Here is a 19,385-nt window from a genome sequence, read left to right as displayed (position 1 = left end):
TAGAAACTGTATGACTACTGACACTGTTTTGATTTTAAAATAGCCAACAAGATTATGAAGAATGATATTAGAAAAAAAAAAATCAGTTTGCAACTAACTCTCAAATATTACATTCTGGCATATTATAGAGATTTAGTTAAAATTATACATAATGTCATCTTTCTGTCTGAATAATTTTTATGATGCTATTGACTGGCTCTTGGAATGCAATGGCTAATGAGCCCAATAAAATGAAAATTATTTATAAGCAAAATTCTTATTTAGTTGTTCACATGAACTGCACTGTGAAAACTCAGCTGACGAAGTTTCCTATAACTTAACACTAGAACCAGAAGCTAAAAATCACCCTGATGGTCAGTGACAATGATTTCATCAATAGTGAGCATTTTTTCCTCAGATCACGGGAATGCCTGTGACAAGAGTTTCTAAGGAATGCATCTCAGAGTGGTATGACCAAAAGAAGCTTTACAAAACACCTAAAGCACAGGCTTTAACACAGTCTTTTGTTCTTTCCACCATATCAGTATGCTGTGGACAAGATAAAGCCAATCTGGGATAAAGGTGGCCACTTTCTAGGACCAACAGACACCTTCGATCTGGGCGATTACTAGCAACTCCACACAATAGGTTGAACATAGATGTGAGTGAATGCACGTATTTTCTTTGGTTTTCCTCTCATACATCAAAGTTTCACTCATTTGACCAATTATACAAATAACCCATTCCCACTATCCTGCCACCATGTTTTTCAAGAAGGCAGCCCCAGAGCAAAGTGCAAAGAAACACACCAAATTCTTTAAGAAAACCAAAGGTGCTGGCTAATTCAAGGCCAAATAGTGGCAGCTGTAACTCTGAAACTCTGATATAATAAAGTATGCTACAGCTGTTTTCCAGTTTTTCAAGTAACGTCAAAATTGGAGACAAATGGAGTTAGAATCTCCAATTCAGATTATCTTGAAGCCTATTAATTAATCAATTAATTAATTAATGTAAATTTCTTAAGACCAAGAATTTTCATCTGTTGTCTTCACTGAGGTATCCCCAGGACCTACAACAGTAGCCTGGGAAAGAGTACTATATATTATAATTATTGTTCAATGAATGGTTATGAATAGTGGTGTCTTTATTTTTAAAAAGCATTACAAAGCTGACATGAAACTGCTGAATAATGTCTATCTCATTACTCAAATACTCTACTAGATCTTTTTAACTGGCCTAGTTTCTATTCTCATCAGAAGTACGTGACTTTATTGCTTTACCAATCTGCAAGCCTTGACTCTTCCTCCACCCAAAAACATAACAAATCTAAGAAGGCTAACTTTGGTTATCTGAATCACATTTAGTCGATGAAAAACAGGAAAATCCTGGCGGAGTATGGCGGCTCATGCCTGTAATCCCAGCACTTTGGGAGGCCAAGGTGAGTGGATCACCTGAGGTCAGGAGTTCGAGACCAGCCTGGGCAACATGGTGAAACTCTGTTTCCACTAAAATTACAAAAATTAGTTGGGCATGGTGGTGCACACGTGTAATTCCAGCTACTTCGGAGGCTGAGGTGGGAGAATCGCTTGAACCTGGTAGGCAGAAGTTGCAGTAAGCCAAGATCGTGCCACTGCACTCTAAGCTGGGTGACAGAGCAAGATTCCGACTCAAAAAAAAAAAGGAAAATCCAGTTAGATGGCCAAAATATTTTATTTTTAAGTGTCTTCAAAGAATCAATTTCTTAGTAAAAATAACATATATTTAAATCTATAGCCATATTACACAAGACTGTAAAACATTATTAGACTGCAAATATTAGAGGCAGCTATATATGTTTAGACAGTATGCAAAAAGAAATAAAAATATTTATTTTTAAAAACATGCAAAATATTTCAGGTTGTAAAAAGTTTAAAATATTTCCTGGACAGGTAACTACTCTTTGGATTCTTACCCTCCTACTCTACTTGTCTTAGCATTATATTACATTAAATGGAATTCATTCACTGATTCATCAATAGAGATTTCTTCATAACTATAAACTTTTGAGAATTGCACTTATGCAACCTTGTATGTTCAGTACCTAGCAATAAATTTCTTAGTAAATTATTCATAGAAAGATATCATAGAACATTAACAGGAAATCAATACATAACATCAGTTAGTCAATCAAACAAGTTGAGGCCGGGCACAGTGGCTCATGCCTATAATCCCAGCACTTTGGGAGGCCAAGGCGGGTGGATCACTTGAGGTCAGGAGTTTGAGACCAGCCTGGCCAACATGGTGAAACCCGTCTCTACCAAAAACACAAAAATTAGCCAGGTGTCGTGGTGTGTGCCTGTAGTCCCAGCTACTAGGGAGGCTGAAGCAGGAGAATCACTTTGAACCCAGGAGACAGATGCAGTGAGCCAAGATCGGGACACTGCCCTCCAGCCTGGACAACAAGAGTGAAACTCCTTCTCAGAAAAAAGAAAAAGAAGTTGAAAGGTGTTTAATAAATTCAAATGACTTCTATAATAATGCATCAATAATGATTTATAGAAAGAAAATCAAGCAGTGATTAATTATAAAAAAGAAAAAAATTCTACCCCTTTATAATTACTCAATGGGAATACTATCTCTGCTTTATAATGAAAAGCCTATCATATAATCAATCCAAAAATTGGGAAGGAAAAAAAAAATCTGTGGCTCTTACATCATAAGATTGTTGTCATAAAATGCTTTTAGACGTCAAGCAGAAGTAAGGTAAGCTATACAGGCATTCTGGGCTTCTGGGAAGCAATGATAGCTTGGCCACTGAAGAAAGCCTAAGCCAGTGAACTTTCATGACATTCTAAAATGAGTTCTTGTCATGAAACATCATGTGCTTCATTATATAATCTTAGCTCTTTGTGAGCATGTTATGACTATGGCCAAAGTAAAGGAAAACAGGAGTGTCTCTAAATCAATCATGGGCCATGAAGCCAGACAGACTGTATGACAGATGCGATTTTTCTTGGCACCACTTGGGCGTAACTAATTGATGACAATCATATGTCCACACTGGCACATTTCCACAGGGGCTGTGTGTGAATACGTCACCACATCTGGATGCTAGGCATGCTGGGGTCCTGAGGCACAAAGACCTACTAACTCCAGAGGCCCAGCAGCTGTACTCAATGAACACCGTGGGAGCTCCACAGAGTGATGAAAGGACTAAATTACTGCACACTGTAAATACAGATTTATTTCATTAAAATACGAGGTAACTGCTGCAGCCATCTCTTGTTCAAACAGACGTTTGCCCCTTTAAAAAAAAAAGGGAAAAGCTATCATCTACATATATACATATTTCTAACGTTGTAAAGAAAACGTGCATTTCTCCTGTGAAAAGATAACCTACACACAAAGCAAAATCACAAAAGTTTCTACAAGTCTCTTTTAATTAAAAAAAATTAACACAAAAATATGATGATCTACTGTCATCATTTTAGCAAGAATAGTCCTCTTCCATTTAATTCAAATGGAAGATTTACATAATTCGTTACAAATTTCATGTTGAAAATTCAACATACTCTAGTAAAAAAACCACTATGATATATTAATATATAATTTCACCTTTAATATGAAAGATGACTACAAATAACTAACTTACAAATAGAGACTGAACTAAAATCGTATTCTGATCCCACACAAAAAATTATTAATCTATAAAATTATTTGAACTATGTTAACAATTACATGAAGCAATGCAAAGCTTTCTCATGAAAAGTCCTAGTCACAAAATTACTTCAATAAAAAATGTAGAACTGAAAAACTATTCATATATGTATAATCAAATATTTCTCATAAACTTTTCATCAAATACTTTTCCCAAGCAGTGTGACAGAAATCATTCTACAACAGTAGTTTATATCATGTCCTCATAGATAAAATTCTAATTTTAATCAGATCAGAAACAAAAAAATTCATTTGTCTTATCTCTTTTCTTTTCAGATTTTTCCCCATCTCTCTTATTTCCTTTGACATTTCCCTTAGGGTCCGGCCCCTTCAAGCTGCACTACAGTCACGATGCTCTTCACTCCACATCCACCTATTTAACACTGGACTGACTTTCCAAGACGTCTGGTTAACCTAGGCTGATCAACGGGTAACGAGAGAGATGTCAAATTAATCCTTCCTTTCCTAAGAATAACTAAGACATGAAAGGCATCTTTCTTTCTCTATTATGATTGCCACTCATCTCCTAAACATTCACGTGGTGAAAGAGGGCATTATGAATACATTAGACTTTTTCACATATGGACTGAATAGAGAAAACAATTTCATTTTAGGAAAATCCTCGTTGTTTAACACATCCTTTTCCCTTGCAGGCCTACAAATGCCCTCAGCAGCAAAATGATGACTTTAAAAAAGCACAGCTTAATATCCTGTGTAAAAAACGGAATACATAACAAAAAGTAGACTTCTTATGTAAAAATTTTAAAATAAGGTCAATGACTTTTCTCATCTTCTATCTTCAATTCATCTAAGATTGTCAATAAACATGAAAATCATATCACAGATATGCTAGTGCCACCACAAAATAGTATTTTGATTCTATATATTTGACAAAGACAAACTACAGATTGGAGGAAGGAGTGGAGAAGGAGTGAGAGAAGAAAGGAAGTGTAGGAAAGAAAGAAAGGAAGAAATTAAGCACAGCTGACATAACTGCTGACGCTAATACAATTTAGGTAGCCCCCTGATTTCATCATCTAAGTTTCTTTCACCACTGCTAGTAGCTGGGACATTCCAGCCAGAGATTAAGATTCTGCATCCAGTCCAGCACAAGTTCTCTGACTGTACAATGTTTGGCTCATTTTCTCATCATCCGTCTCCAGACAAAAGCATAAGGTTGATGTCTAAAACTTTTATGAACAGAAATTAATAGCTTTGTCCACAGACATTAACACCTTAGTAAACAAACTAATTCTATTTAATGAGTTACCTTGTTTCTCTGACTTACAGTGTCACATCAATGCAACTGCTAGTGAACCAGCCACCCCACAAAATGGGCAGCAGTTGTCCTACCAGAGGTAACTGCAGAGGCTCTCTGACTCTTAAGTAACATCAGAGTTCCAGAACGGGGACCCAAAGGTGAGCAGGACAGATGCAAAGTACCTTGAGGGTCACCAAGTTCATCACTCAATGGCTGTATTTGTATGTTCCTCAAACCCTTTATCCAACGTCATGGAGAATAACCTAGGATCGCAGAATTCTCAACTTTGCCATTCTGCTTAATATCCTCCTAAGAGCAGGCCAATGCCCAAACGGCAAGTGGCAGGAACAGCTGCTGCTCCGATTTATATTTCAAAATGTAGATAGCTTTATAAAAAGAACACTTTCAGCAGTCTTTTCCACCCTGAGCATATGAGAGCTAAGTCAACAAAACAGTAACCAGCGCACAGGTTTATTACTTGGTCTTGCTCTTCAAGGCCTCTCTTTTAAGACCTTGTGCTTTTCTTCAGTGTGACCGGAAACCAAGAAGATACAACTTGATATAGTTCAAATGCTTTGCTTGACCTCTTTCCTCAAATCAAACGACAGAGAAACAAGACTTCTGATTTCCCCATTAATAAATATCCAGGAATTTGGATTGACAAAATTTCCTTTTCTAAAATGAGTCTACAATATTTAGAGTTGATGCTAATCCAGGGACAGCAAACATTAAATAGTATAGCTAAGACTAGAATAGGCCTTGTTCATTAAGAACTTAACCTCTTTACCTAGGATTATATATGTAAAACACCACTTTAAGAAACAGTTATCTTTTTCAGAAACCATCTACAGCTGACCCTTGAACAACATGGGTTTGAGCTGCCAGGGTCAACTTATCCACAGATTTTCTTCTGCCGCTGCCACTCATGAAAGCAAGACCAGCTCCTCTTCCTCCTTCTTCTCACCTCACTCAACATAAAGACTAGGATGAAGATCTTTATGATGATCTACTTCCACTTAATGAATAGTAAATATATTTTCTCTTCCTTATGCTTTTTTAGTAACATTTTCCTTTCTCTAGTATTTAATACACATAAAAATATGTTAATTGATACATATTTTGTTCATGTTATCAGTAAGCATTCTGATTAGTAGTAGGCCATTACTAGGTGAGTTTTTGGGGAGTCAAAAGTTACCTATGGATGTTTAACTGTATGGGGGTGTCAGTGCCCCTAACCCCTACATTGTTCAAGGGTCCACTGTATTTCCTTTTCGCCACTCACATATCTTACATGCACTGCAAGTCTCTCCACTGCAAACACTTACCTGACTTTTTTGCCTTGCTCAGTGAGCATCTTTACCAAATCAGCGATAGGGTATTGAGCTTTGGCTGCACAGAGACCATATCCTGCAAGGAACATTAAGAACACAGAAAAATGTTTTATTTTGATATTACATGAAGTACAACTTCTCTCTTGATCAAAACACGTTTATGCCAACAGAGGCAATCATTTATCAGACTAGAAATGAAAGCAAACTTATAAGATGACGTTTTAAAAATATTGTCCTAAATTTGAAATTGTAAATGTAATGATTGCTCCTCAATCTTCTGTAATGTCTAATGCTGCACCCTCACCCCCCACACCGCACACACCCTTGGGTGTTCCCTCTCTTGTCTCTTTCTCTGTCTTTCTTTCTTTCTCTCTCTCTCTTTCATACTTTAATCTCTCTTCATACTTGGCTTTGATGACACTGCAGACCCAAGTCCCAGCCTAACTTTGTTATTACTCTTCCTCTAGTTCCTTGATAGTTTTTCTCCTTCTTTTCTCCCCTACATGACAAAGCTTCCCACAGGGCTTTAACTTTGAACCCTCACACTCTCCTTGAAAATCTCAGTTCATCTCAAGGCTTCAACAATCATCTGATGATTCCCAATCTGTCTGCGGGCTCAACCTGTCATTTGAGCCCCAGTATAACATGCCTCTTGTCTCATCTCTACCTCAAATTTAATGTCTCAAGAAAAGAACTCAAAATTTCTCCCCACACACTCCAAAAACATGTTTCCATATTTCTAATGTTATTACAGGTATAACCAAGAACTTCAGTCATCTTTACTCCCCTTTCTGTCCATTCTAGCTCAACAATGTATCTCACATCTGTCCCCAGTTTTCTATACCTGTTTTTTCAAATGCCAAGTCTCTATTCAAGCTATTCCCACTGGCTTCCTCCCATCCCAACACCCTCTATCCTCTAAGGCCTAAAAACAAATCCTCACTTCCCTACAAACCTTCATAGGTTTCTGGTGATAGAAAAATTGTGTGTATAGTTCAGTTTAGCCCTTATCATAACTCACCTTGCATTACTGATCTACATATCTGAATTCCTCACTAGATGGAAAATGCCTAGAGGAAATATACTGTGTCCTCTACATCTTTACACCTTTACACTCCAGAACAGTGTTGCTCAGTAGGTAAAACCAATGCCACTTTGGGTGTGATAATTCATTACACAGAGTGCCCCAGGCCTTACAGTATATTTAGTTTATCTGTTTCCATCCACTAATTGACAGTAGCATCACCATCTTTGGACAACCAAAAACCCAAATCCACATATTTCAAGTACCCCCAAAAAGTGATACTGTCCCAAGTTGAGAAGGCTTACACTTTAACATTCAATTCAGCTAATGTCACCTATTTTTATTTCAGTACATAACTAACTAGTAAACCACCCACATGTCAAATCACTAGACTTTCTGTATAGAAAATTCATTTGACAGCAAGATAGAGTTAAAATCTTAATCTGAAACCAATGTATTACCCATAATACCACAGCATTCTGTGATAACAGTGAAGAAGAACTGGGATAAAACTCAAAAAATTGGAAACTTGAGGCCTGGAGAGATTAAATGACTTGGGCAATGTCACGTAGATCATTAGAGGCAAAATTAAGAATAAACGTGCGGTATCATGACTCCCATACCAAGCTCTTTCTACTAGGCCACGTTGCCTCATTTTGTTGAAAACAACATGATTCTTGATGATTTTTTAAATTATTACTTTTGAAGAAAGAATAACATTTACTGAGCAACTCTAATGACTGAGCTAAAGACTTTCATATACTATATCTAATATTGACAATAGGCCCAAAAATTACCAATGAAAGAAAAAAACCAAGACTTGAAAATGATGTAAACATGTACACATAATCACAGAAAGACATGGCTAGAACCCACTGCAAGAATTTATAGAATTTCCATATGATAGCCAAAATATTAACTTAAACTGGGAATTCTCAGTATTTTTCACTTAGTAATCATAGAGTTGCTATTAAGTTTTCAATATCTTTTCAAAACTAAAGAAGTTCCAATTCTACTTTCCTATTATAAGAAATTTTAACATCATCAATTATAACAGCTATTATAGGTTGTTTGCTTTTGGTTTTTTGCTTTTTCTCTTTACCTGGTGTAATAATAATGCTATTAGCTTCTCGAATCATGTCAATTGCATTGTCAAGGTTGATTTCCGTATGTGTGCCAGAAATTTCCATGGGTTTTCCACCAGCTGTTGAAGTGGTACCATAGCCTCCAAGAATCACATTAGCCAGGGAGCGATTCATTGCCTAGAGAGCCAAATTAGTAGCTGTGAGAGTTTAATCCATATAACTTTTTGAGAATGGTACAGATGTTGTGTATATGATATTTGGAATCATTTTAAAAGGTTTATTTGATCATTTAAAACATTTTAATCAGATAAATTTCAGCTGGTTTCTGAAAATCACTTCAAAAATTTAAATGACAAGAGATATCTGAGAACAGCATTATTTTTCCCTATCAAATTAATTGCAAACTGATATATTTTCAGCAAAAAGTAAATAGAAACAAAAAACTTAATGAAAAGGTCTAAGTAAAATTAATAAACTAATGAAAAATCATATCTACTTATTACTGTCTGAATACTGATTGAGCAATTTTATCTCTAAGCTGAATTCTGTTACAGATTCCATCTTCACAGATACCAGCTGTGAAGAAGCAACTGGTAAGAATCAGAACAGTAAGGATCCATTTCGTCCAGAATTTTGCTGCCCTCTGTCACCAAGAAAATAGAAATGTTGGGGTTGATACTGTCTTATTTTCCAAATCAATTTTAGATCCACGAAGCCCCATACCTAAGTTTTAATAGAAGTAACTGGGTTCATCACTAGGACTCTAAAATATTGCACTTCCAAGTAGGTAGAAGAATAAGGTTATATACTCTTTAAAATTTATACTCACTCTTTTAACCAGAAAAATAATCTCAAAAGAAAAATAAGAGACATGGACTTCTCATACTCATTTATCATCACTCAAGAACGTACCATAGGAATGCCACTGCTGAAATACGTGACACTAACTGATCTGGTTTTGAAAACAGTTCATTTGTAGACCTCTGGAGGTGGGGTAGTAAGAGAAAAGGAAAAAAACTAGTTGTTCTAAGTAATCAAATGCACTGTAAGAATTCAAATCACTGCATGTGATCAAATCACTGCATGTGTAGAAACAGGTGTTCTACACGATCATAACTGACTTTATCCCTTCAGAAAAAAATTCCAAAAACTTATTAAACCCTATTTTAAGTGTTGTAATAAATATATTATTGATCCATTACACCACTTAAAAGCTATCTGTGTCAATATATTGCTTTTTTAAAAAATACAACACTTTGACCTGAGAATCATCAATAAAAGGAGAAAAAAAAAAGAAAAAAATATGTAGAAATTTAGTATTAAAAAAGCAAAAAAGCACCGAGATCTTCAATGATAAGTACCACACTGGGAAAACTATGGCCACCCCACACAATTATGGCCCAGCCTGCTACCAGCTTAGTGGAGACATTTCATTATGCTGAGTAGGGCCCAGCCAAAGACAGGAAGGAAAAGGTACACAGAAGATGAGCCAGAAGCCACACTTTAATAAAGCCTATAAATAATGTAAATTTCAAAGATGATGAATCAAAATGTTGTGAAAATTGTAATTGTTCTTTCAACCTAAACTCATTTATCAGACACAACATTGACATTTTACAGAGCCCAAAGTCTGACAAATTTGTCTGTATTGCAAACAAAATTAAGCCTGAAATGTCTTTACGTGTATTAATGGATAAAAGGGTGAAAGAATTAAAGTAATGCCTTTTTGTTTTCTGAGATGGAGTCTCGCTCTGTCACTCAGGCTGGAGTGCAGTAGCATGATTTCGGCTTGCTACAACCTCCACCTCCTGGGTTCAGGAAGTTCTCCTGCCTCAGCCTCCTGAGTAACTGAGATTACAGACGCTCCCCCACCACATCCGGTTAATTTTTTATGTATTTGGTAGAGACGGGGTTTCACCAAGTTGGTCACGCTGGTCTCAAACACCTGACCTCAAGTAATCTGCCCGACTCAACCTCCCAAAGTGCTGGGATTACAGGAATGAGCCGCTGCGCCCAGCTAAAGTAATGCTTTTAATTAAGTTCACAGTCTCAAGCTGACATGAAGTTTTAAATTCCCAACACATGCTTCCCATATTTAAACCCAACTTTTAAGGAAAACCCAAATAGCCACATCTAAGACTTCCCAAACATTAATTGATCTAGATTAATACTTTCTAGTTTTTAATTACACAGTTCTGAAATTGTTATCAAAATATGTGTTCTACCAAATTTTTGCCCTTAAAAATTGATTTAAATGACTATTTTGGACATTAAGATATTTCTGTCATAGATGACTTTTTTTAAAAAAGTCCAACGAACAAAGAGGTTCCATCACCTGTATCACACAGTCCTGCAGAAGATCACAGAGGGGAAGAAGCAGAGGGACAGAAGAGAGGGATAAATAAACCACTTTATTCTAACTCGGCTTAAAAGGAACCATTATTTCCTCCTATAAAACTGAATGAGGAAGAAGAAAAGAATCTCTGAGGACATTTAGTTAATGTGTACCCATTTCTGATGGCATCTTAGGGAGGAAAAACAAGGAACCACAGAATAGTTGAACAATCAAAGTCAACTTGTTAAACACATATCCACAATTCTATCACCATTAAGCTATAATAATAATTCCATGTGGTCTCTTAAAAACGAAAATAATTTCATCTCTAAATTTACCATTGCAACATCATATTTTCAACAAATGTTTAGGGTTTATGGTTTTGTTTTGTTTCTTTCTCTCTCCTTTTCTTTTTTTTGCCTTCTTAAATGATTAATGAGACTATCCTATGACCGCTGATCCAGAGATTGAAGAGTTCCCAGCTACCAAGACAAAGAATTTGCAACACTGCTTAAGACTGTTCCTTTTAAGCTATTAAGCCCAATAATTAAAATTGCATTCTACATTAAAGAGAACCTTAATTCACATAATTCTGAACACACTGTAAGAAATAAATCTGAAAACAAAGGAAAGGTTATAAAACAGACAAAGCCAAAGCACTAATAACATATATATCACTTCCTAGCATCTCTCATTTTAATGCTTTCTAGGTACTAATTAATCAATCACAAAGGAAAAAACATTTTTGGTTTGGCTTTTGATCCACTTCCTTTTGTTCTATTTTTATTTGGAACCAAACAGCAAAGTACAAAAATCAGAAAATTTGGTCTGAAAATGCTGTTCAGTTTTTGTAAAACCTCTATTTCCCAGGCAATCTGATGCTATCACAAACAAAGAAACTGTAAAATCATAAAGAGGTTAATGTCTATATAATAACTGGATATCATTGATTTGCGTTTTGTTTGGACAGTGTCAACATTTTTCAGTTTTTATAATATTGGGTATTGTGTAACCATAGCATTGAGCTCAGAGGACACCCAAAAGAATTCTTTGTCGAACAAAAATTCAATTTTAGCGCTGCTGGTTAGACACTTGGGGTGCATTCCATTCCCTCCCACATAAAAAAACCACTCTGTTCCGGTTTGGACTTGTGTGTTTCCTTCAAAAAATAACAATGAAGGTCAACATACTGGTACTATATTAACTCTATTACATCTGCTGTCATAACCTATCTGGAGATGATTCTAAAATATGAAACAAGCTAACAAATAAAATATTTATTTAATGTTTATTTAACAAACCAATTTGTGTGAATGTGCCAGGTGATTGGCCAGGCTCCACATACATAAAGGTGAATAACAAATGGTGCCTTATGATACTTTCTCTGTAAAATGAAAATAATAATAATACCTCTAGAATTTCTGTGGTGATTAAATGAGCTGTATTTGTAAAGCACCCAGCAGAATGCCTGCCATGTTGCACTAATGCCCAATTTTGAGTAGCTATTTCATTTTTATGATTATTCTGATCTACCTAGAGCTGCTAAGCACAGCCATGAAGAGAATGAATTAAGTGTCCTATAATCTCCTATAATAAAGAAGCATAAAGAATCAATGAAGGTTAATGTAAAAAGTCAGAAATTGGAAAATTTGAGAAGAAAAGATAATTTCTATCTTCAAAATCAAAAAATATGACAGCTCTTGTCTTTGTTGGTTTCTGACTTGTTTTGTAACAATGCCTAGGAGTAGAGATTATACAGTAAAACAAACACATTGCACAACACAAGTAAGGGCTTTGACTGCTGAATCCTTTGTGAAGATCAATTTAGCAATATCAAAAGCCAACAAAAAGATCTTACTCCCTTTGACCATGTAATTGCACTTACAAAAACCAGACCTAAGGATATAATCAAAGAGGTATAAGAAAGAATACTGCGACCAAAAAAAAAAAAAAAAAAACAGGGCCAGGCGCGGTGGCTCACACCTATAATCCCAGTACTTTGGGAGGCCGAGGCGGGTGGATCACGAGGTCAAGAGATCGGAAACCATCCTGGTCAACATGGTGAAACCCTGTCTCTACTAAAAATACAAAAAAAAAAATTGGCTGGGCATGGTGGCGTGCGCCTGTAGTCCCAGCAACTCAGGAGGCTGAGGCAGGAGAATTGTCTGAACCCAGTAGGCAGAGGTTGCGGTGAGCGGAGATTGCGCCATTGCACTCCAGCCTGGGTAACAAGAGCGAAACTCTGTCTCAAAAAACAAAACAAACAAACAAACAAACAAAAAACAGTTAAAAACAACTAATATGAATTTGAATAAATAGATTATGGTATATCTGTATGCTATAATGGTAGGTGCTAAAAATTATTAGAAAATTAAACATTAATTAAATCTTAATTAAAATTAAGTTTTGATAATTACATAATATAGTAAATAGAATGTATTTAAACATATGCATATAAAAAAGACTGGAATGTTAACAGTTAAGTAGTAATGGAAGTTTAGGTAATTTCATTTTCTTATTTTTTCTTTTCTGTTTCTTCCAAATTTCCTATAGTAAACATCTCTAATTGAATTTTTTTTTTTTTTTGAGACAGGGTCTCACTCTGTCACCTAGCCTGCAGTGCAGTGGTACGATCACAGCTCACTGCAGCCTCAACCTCCCCATGTTCAGGTAATCCTCCTGCCTCAGCGCCTCCCCCGCTCCCACCAAGTAGCTGGGACTATAGGTGTGTACCAGTATGCCCAACTAACTTTTGTATTTTTTGCAGAGACAGGGTTTTGTCATGTTTCCCAGGCTGGTCTTGAACTTCTGGGCTCAACTGATCCACCTGCCTTGGCCTCCCAAAGTGCTGGAATTACAAGTATGAGCCACTGCACCTGGCCAAAAATTTTTTAATCAAAGCTTCAACTGTTCTTGAATCCAAATTATTAATCTGATCCAATCTATTTATGGCCTCAGGCAGCTATTGGAATAATTTGATAGCTATGTATACAGAATAGGAATACAAAATATCTATGGTATGCTGATGGTAAATGGCATTCCTGTGGCAGTAGACATGGAAAGAAAAGAAAGAGAAGACCTAGAAAAAGATATCAAGAAATACAAAAGAACAGGAAAAATAAGAGAAAAATTATATAATTGCAGAACACATAGAAGAGAGTACTTTCAACAAGTACCTCTTACTACCTTATTCTAGTTACCGTTAGAGACGTACTATGTGTTACTGTAAGACTTACTATGTTTGCCATACTAATAACAATAAAAGACAGCAAGTGAAGAAGGAAAAGAAGAGTAATAAGAAAGACACAGACAGAAATGTGGGGAATACTCTAGATAAATTTAAAAACCTAAAGAAAACCATTTTTTCCTTTTTAAGGATAAAGTAAGAAATTACTCATGTTGACACTTCAAGAACTAGATACAAGTCTTCTTTCCTCCTCTCCCTGTATCAGTATGCCATTGGCTTTGTTAAAATCAAATCCTTCAAATTCTTCCGTTTAACTTTAAAAGCCACTTTCTGACAAACCACAAGTTTAAGAATAATGAAAATCTGCTGCCCCCTGCTGGTCATTCAAATTCATCAACTGAAGCAAAACCAAACTGTTAAAAGTTCACTTTTACAGAATACTGTATTTCTAGTAACACTGAGTAAATATTTCTTCTTCACAAATGTTTCTTCTTTCTGTCACAAAGCCTGACGCTTTTCAAATAGGATACATAAGTCTTCACCTTTCCAAATTCCCCAAGCAATTTAGGAGATTTAATTTTAAATTACTTAGCTTTTTTGCATTTGGGCTATCAAATCCTTTGTTGTGCAATACAGCCAAAGAAGCAAAAATATTTTTTCTATGAAAAAATACTTCAGCCTTCCAAATTACAATGAGATTTTCAATTAAATCGTAAGAAAAATCCTGAGTTGTAAAATAAGGGAGTTTTTAAAATATTACAAACAGAATGAAGGTTGAGTAAGTATCTGATATGGTGTGGCTCTAGGTCCCTACCCAAATCTCACGTGGAATTGTAATCCCCACAAGTCATGGGAGGGGACTAGTGAGAGGTGATGGATTATGGGGGCTGACTTCCCCCTTGCTGTTCTCGTGTTAGTGAGTTCTCACAAGATCCGGTGGTTTAAAAGTGTGTAGCACATCCCCCTTCACTCTCTTTCCTGCTCCGCCATGATAAGACGTTCTTAGTTCCCATTCGCCTTCTGCCATGATTGTAAGTTTCCTGTGGCCTCCCAGTCATGCTTCCTGTTAAGCTTGTGAAGCTGTGAGTCAATTAAACCTCTTTTCTTCATAAATTACCCAATCTCAGGTACTTCTTTAAAGCAGTGTGAGAATGGACTAATACAGTATCCCTTTCTTGTCTAAATTATTTATCAGTGTAAAATCACTTTCTGGTTTCACTCAGTTTCATACTCGTACTTTAGCAGTTATTTGAAAGTACTATTTAGAAATAACATCTATAATTTGAAAAAAATGTTCTAGTCAAACCCTTTAATTGTAATATTTGCAGAGCATCTTCTTGCCATCAGGAAGAGAAGTTCAAACAAACAAAAAAGTTAGGACGTACTTGTGTTGTAACTTTTTTCTATTCTTTTTTGAAAACATCATCATGCTGATCACAAAACTTCTAAGGTAGGAACTCTGACAGATGACCAATGGAAGTGTAAATTAGAACAACCTTTCCAGAAACATGGCAATAAGTATAATGGGCCTATAAATTCTGGGAATTCTATCTTAAGACAAAAATCTGAAATGTCAAAGATATATACAAAGAGAAATCAAAATCAAACAACTTCATATGTATAGCATTAATGGGAAATTAATTTTGTATATTCATATGATGGATTAAGATATGATGGATATGATAGATTTAAGTCACTTAAAATAATATTTTAAGGAATTTTTTAATAAAGTTTCACTCTTGTTGCCCATGCTAAAGTGCAATGGCGCCATCTTGGCTCACTGCAATCTGCCCCTCCTTGGTTCAAGCAATACTCCTGCCTCAGCCTCCCAAGTAGCTCAGATTACAGGCACCTGCCACCACACCCAGCTAATTTTTGTATATTTAGTAGAAACAGGGTTTCATCATGTTGACCAGGCTGATCTTGAACTCCTGATCTCAGGTGATCCACCTGCTTCAGCCTCCCAAAGTGCTGGGATTATAAGTGTGAGCCACTGTGCCCAGCCTACAAGCATTTTTAATGACAAAAAAGTCAACAATATAGTATATAACATTTTTTTAAATGTAGGACAATATATAATATGATCAGAGAAGTAAATACACAGATATGCAATACATAAGGAAATAAACTAAAATCTTACATGTTTATCTCCAGATGTAGAGAGGCATTAGAAGATTTTTATCTTTCTATTTAATTTTCCATCTTTACAGTTGGGTACCTTAAAAGCAGTCTTGAAAATTTATGCAAATGAAATACTCTGCTATTTCTGCTGAGGAGAATTCAAAGCTACCATACTCATTTCTATGGCTAATAAAAGAAATGACAAGTACATCCATGTTTTCAGAATGTCATTTCCTTTTCTTTCACGTATGTGTTGTTTCTTACCACACACATGATGTATGACAGGATAGCACCAGATGAGCCTATGAGTGCACCCACGATGGTCAGCAGATTGTTATTGAGCAGGAAGCCTTCTGCACACAGGGCCCAGCCTGAGTAGCTGTTCAGCACAGTGATGACGACAGGCATGTCGGCACCCCCAATAGCAGCTGTCAAAGTCACACCCTAGAACAACAGTCAAAGCAGAACTCAAAATTAATAACATAAAAATAAAACCTCTGGCATTTAATATTTTGGTCCTTAATTATTCTGGCTTTCCCATTAATATATTTACATGTAAGTTCCACTTCTGGTAATAAGTGTCTCCCCTCTGACCAACACTCCCACAGGTATAACAACTATAAACACTGAGCCACCCACTCCCCTAAAAAAGAATTCCTACATTTTAAGAAAACACTTTCCAGTAATGAAAAGCAGACAGAAACTGGAGAGGGGGTCTATATTTGGAAAAATACGACACTATGTGAATTTCCCAGTTTTTATGGCTTTAGACTGAGGGCAAGCCCCCTGTTGGCACCAATTAAAGACATTATAACTAAAATATAAGCCCACAGTCTTACTGGCTTAAAGATCCTGAAGATAGCATTTAAGATGATCACTAAGGCAGCTGGAAAGTAAAAAGAGAATCCCACAAAGGAGCAGGCTACAGAGAGGAAGTCCCAGTTTCTGTGTATAAACTCTACCCAAATCTCGAGATGACTCTTGAACTACACATATGAGAGACAGACTCCAAGCAATCCTATTAAGGATAAGATAACAATAGATTTCAGCTGCCCCCTACCATAACAGAGTCAAAATTTGAAATTTGAGTTTAGCCATGTTAGCTGGTTACAAAAACACATACATAAAAAATAATAATTAATACTCTTTGAAGGAATATAACATAATCCAAAATGTCTATAATGTATCATTAACAATGTCCATGATACAACTCAAAGTTACTAAACACAGGAAAGGAATAAAGGTGGTGGGGAGAAAGTTTTTGCTTTTTATTTCACATATTTTTACTTTTTTTGTTTGTTATAATGAGAGTATATTCATGTTATTACTCATTTAAGCCAAAAGAAATAAATTTAAAAAATACTTTCTCTTAGTCAGACATTCTCAAAGAACCAATAAACACTTTAAATATCATATTCACTGCTTCCCAAAAACAACAATTCTTAAAGTTTTTCCTTTTTTTATCTTTTTTTTTTTTGAGGCAGAGTCTTGCTTTGTTGCCCAGGCTGGAGTGCAGTGGAGCAATCTCGGCTCACTGCAACCTCCGCCTCTGGGGTTCAAGTGATTCTCCTACTTTAGCCTCCCAAGTAGCCAGGATTACAGGCGCATGCCACCATGCCTGGCTAATTTTTGTATTTTTAGTAGAAATGGAGTTTCACCATGTTGGCCAGGCTATTTGCAAACTCCTGACCTCAGGTGATCCACCCACCTCGACCTCCCAAAGTACTGGGATTACAGTCACCAGCCACCGCACCTGGCCACATTTATATATCTTTTATGTTGAAACTTTGTTAACCTATTCTGCTTTATTAGATTAAAAATAACAAAACTATTTTTCTTTTGTTTAAAATAAAACAAATATCAGTGCTCTATAAGCTAGAATAAAATTAGATCATGAGTGTTCACATAAAGATGAGATTTTAATTTGCTTTTCAGTGTTCTACAGTTTTTGTGTTGCAATCGTGACTTAACTCATGATCATACAAAAATAAATATCATTTTTACACTATAATTTTGGTGTTTCTGAATCAAGGAGCCAGTATTTCCTAAGCAATTGCTATGTATCTAACTTTGTGTTAGGCACCGCAGATTTAACTTAAATATAAATCTTGTCTACAGAGTACACACTGAAAGAACATGAATAACAGTGAATAACAGTAAATAACAGAGCTACATGAAACAGCATCATACATTGATATAAGATGCCAGACTACCACATAGACAACTAAAAACTATCATGTGTTTCAATATACTAAATGTAAAAATAATAGAGAAAGAGGAAGACTGAACCTATCATAAAAGGCTTCACTGAACTCTCTCACTGAGCATATAGGGTTTTTAAACTGCATTTCATTTTATAACTATTTGATTTCATGTCATATCTTCCAAAGAATGTGAGAGCAACTAGTGGGAAGAGACAATCTTACATGTACTGTATAAACACTGAAGCACTACTTTGTAGGACTTGTCACATAGTAGGCACCTAATAAATGAAACTGAAACCCTTGGCCTTTTTAAGCTCCTGTTCGCCAACACATTGATCCAGTGAAGAGACTCCAGAGCAGTAAAGGTGTCTCATGTGACAACTTTGAAATGAACAATTAAATTGCAAGAAAGAATAATATTCTTCTTATACTTTTCTATGTTTTCCAGATTCCTAAAAAATGAACATGTGACATAACTTTAAAAACAGTGTTATTCTATCAAGGTTCTTGAAGAGATAAAAATATGATTAGACTTTAATCTAAAAAAATATTCCCAGTTCCTCACTAAGAATATACTTTTCAATCTCTGACTTCTTACCATGATAGCAGAGAGAGCAGACACAGAACCCAGACACATGATGCCAGTGGTAAAGCTTGGGTCCAACATGAATGGGATTATCCCACCCACACTAGCAGCCAGCAAGCCTGCATTGAGTACGTGCCTTCCAGGGAGTAGGAGAGGGGCAGATTTCAGGAGACCTAGAGCCAAGCACACAGTATTTAGAATTCAGAATGTGTTGTAAGAAACCCCCTCACACACACTCAAGTGTGTCTTTTAATCCTAAAATACCAAAATTTAATATTAGAATAACATGGTATTTAAAATATTACTTTATATTACCAGATATGAAACAGAAAAGCAAATTAGAATTATTACACACAACAAACATGAATGGAGACGAAAAACTATGGCTCGACTTCCCTATTCTTTTCCCTACTTTGATACCAAAACAATTTCTTTCCTCTTTATCATGAAATCTTAAAAAGTGATTTTCTCACGTATGATCAACATGGAAGTTGTTAAGTGTGGTTTTATTTATTTAAAACTTCATGCATGCCAGACTTCTGACAAAACTAAAGCATAAAAAGTAAAAATAAATAA

The 19,385-nt window shown here is 35.8% G+C and overlaps 1 protein-coding gene across 8 annotated transcripts in view; it reads right to left on the bottom strand.

Annotated features, from left to right (window-relative positions):
- NNT (nicotinamide nucleotide transhydrogenase) overlaps positions 1-19,385 on the bottom strand; it is a 96,099-nt gene that overhangs the window by 14,282 nt on the left and 62,432 nt on the right. For all 8 annotated transcript variants that reach the window (XM_012449548.3, XM_012449547.3, XM_012449549.3 and 5 more), the window contains 4 exons: positions 18,822-18,982; positions 16,284-16,463; positions 8,394-8,553; positions 6,262-6,343 (listed from right to left, as the gene is read on the bottom strand). In XM_012449548.3, the coding sequence (XP_012304971.1) occupies positions 6,262-6,343; positions 8,394-8,553; positions 16,284-16,463; positions 18,822-18,982 (583 nt within the window). The remainder of the gene's footprint in view (positions 1-6,261; positions 6,344-8,393; positions 8,554-16,283; positions 16,464-18,821; positions 18,983-19,385) is intronic.

This window comes from Aotus nancymaae, unplaced genomic scaffold (assembly GCF_030222135.1).
Source record: "Aotus nancymaae isolate 86718 unplaced genomic scaffold, 86718_ANA_hifiasm-v0.15.2.pri h1tg000014l, whole genome shotgun sequence".
Taxonomy (NCBI): domain Eukaryota; kingdom Metazoa; phylum Chordata; class Mammalia; order Primates; family Aotidae; genus Aotus; species Aotus nancymaae.
Note: the sequence above shows the minus strand (reverse complement) of the source record. Positions and strands in the feature narration are given on the sequence as shown.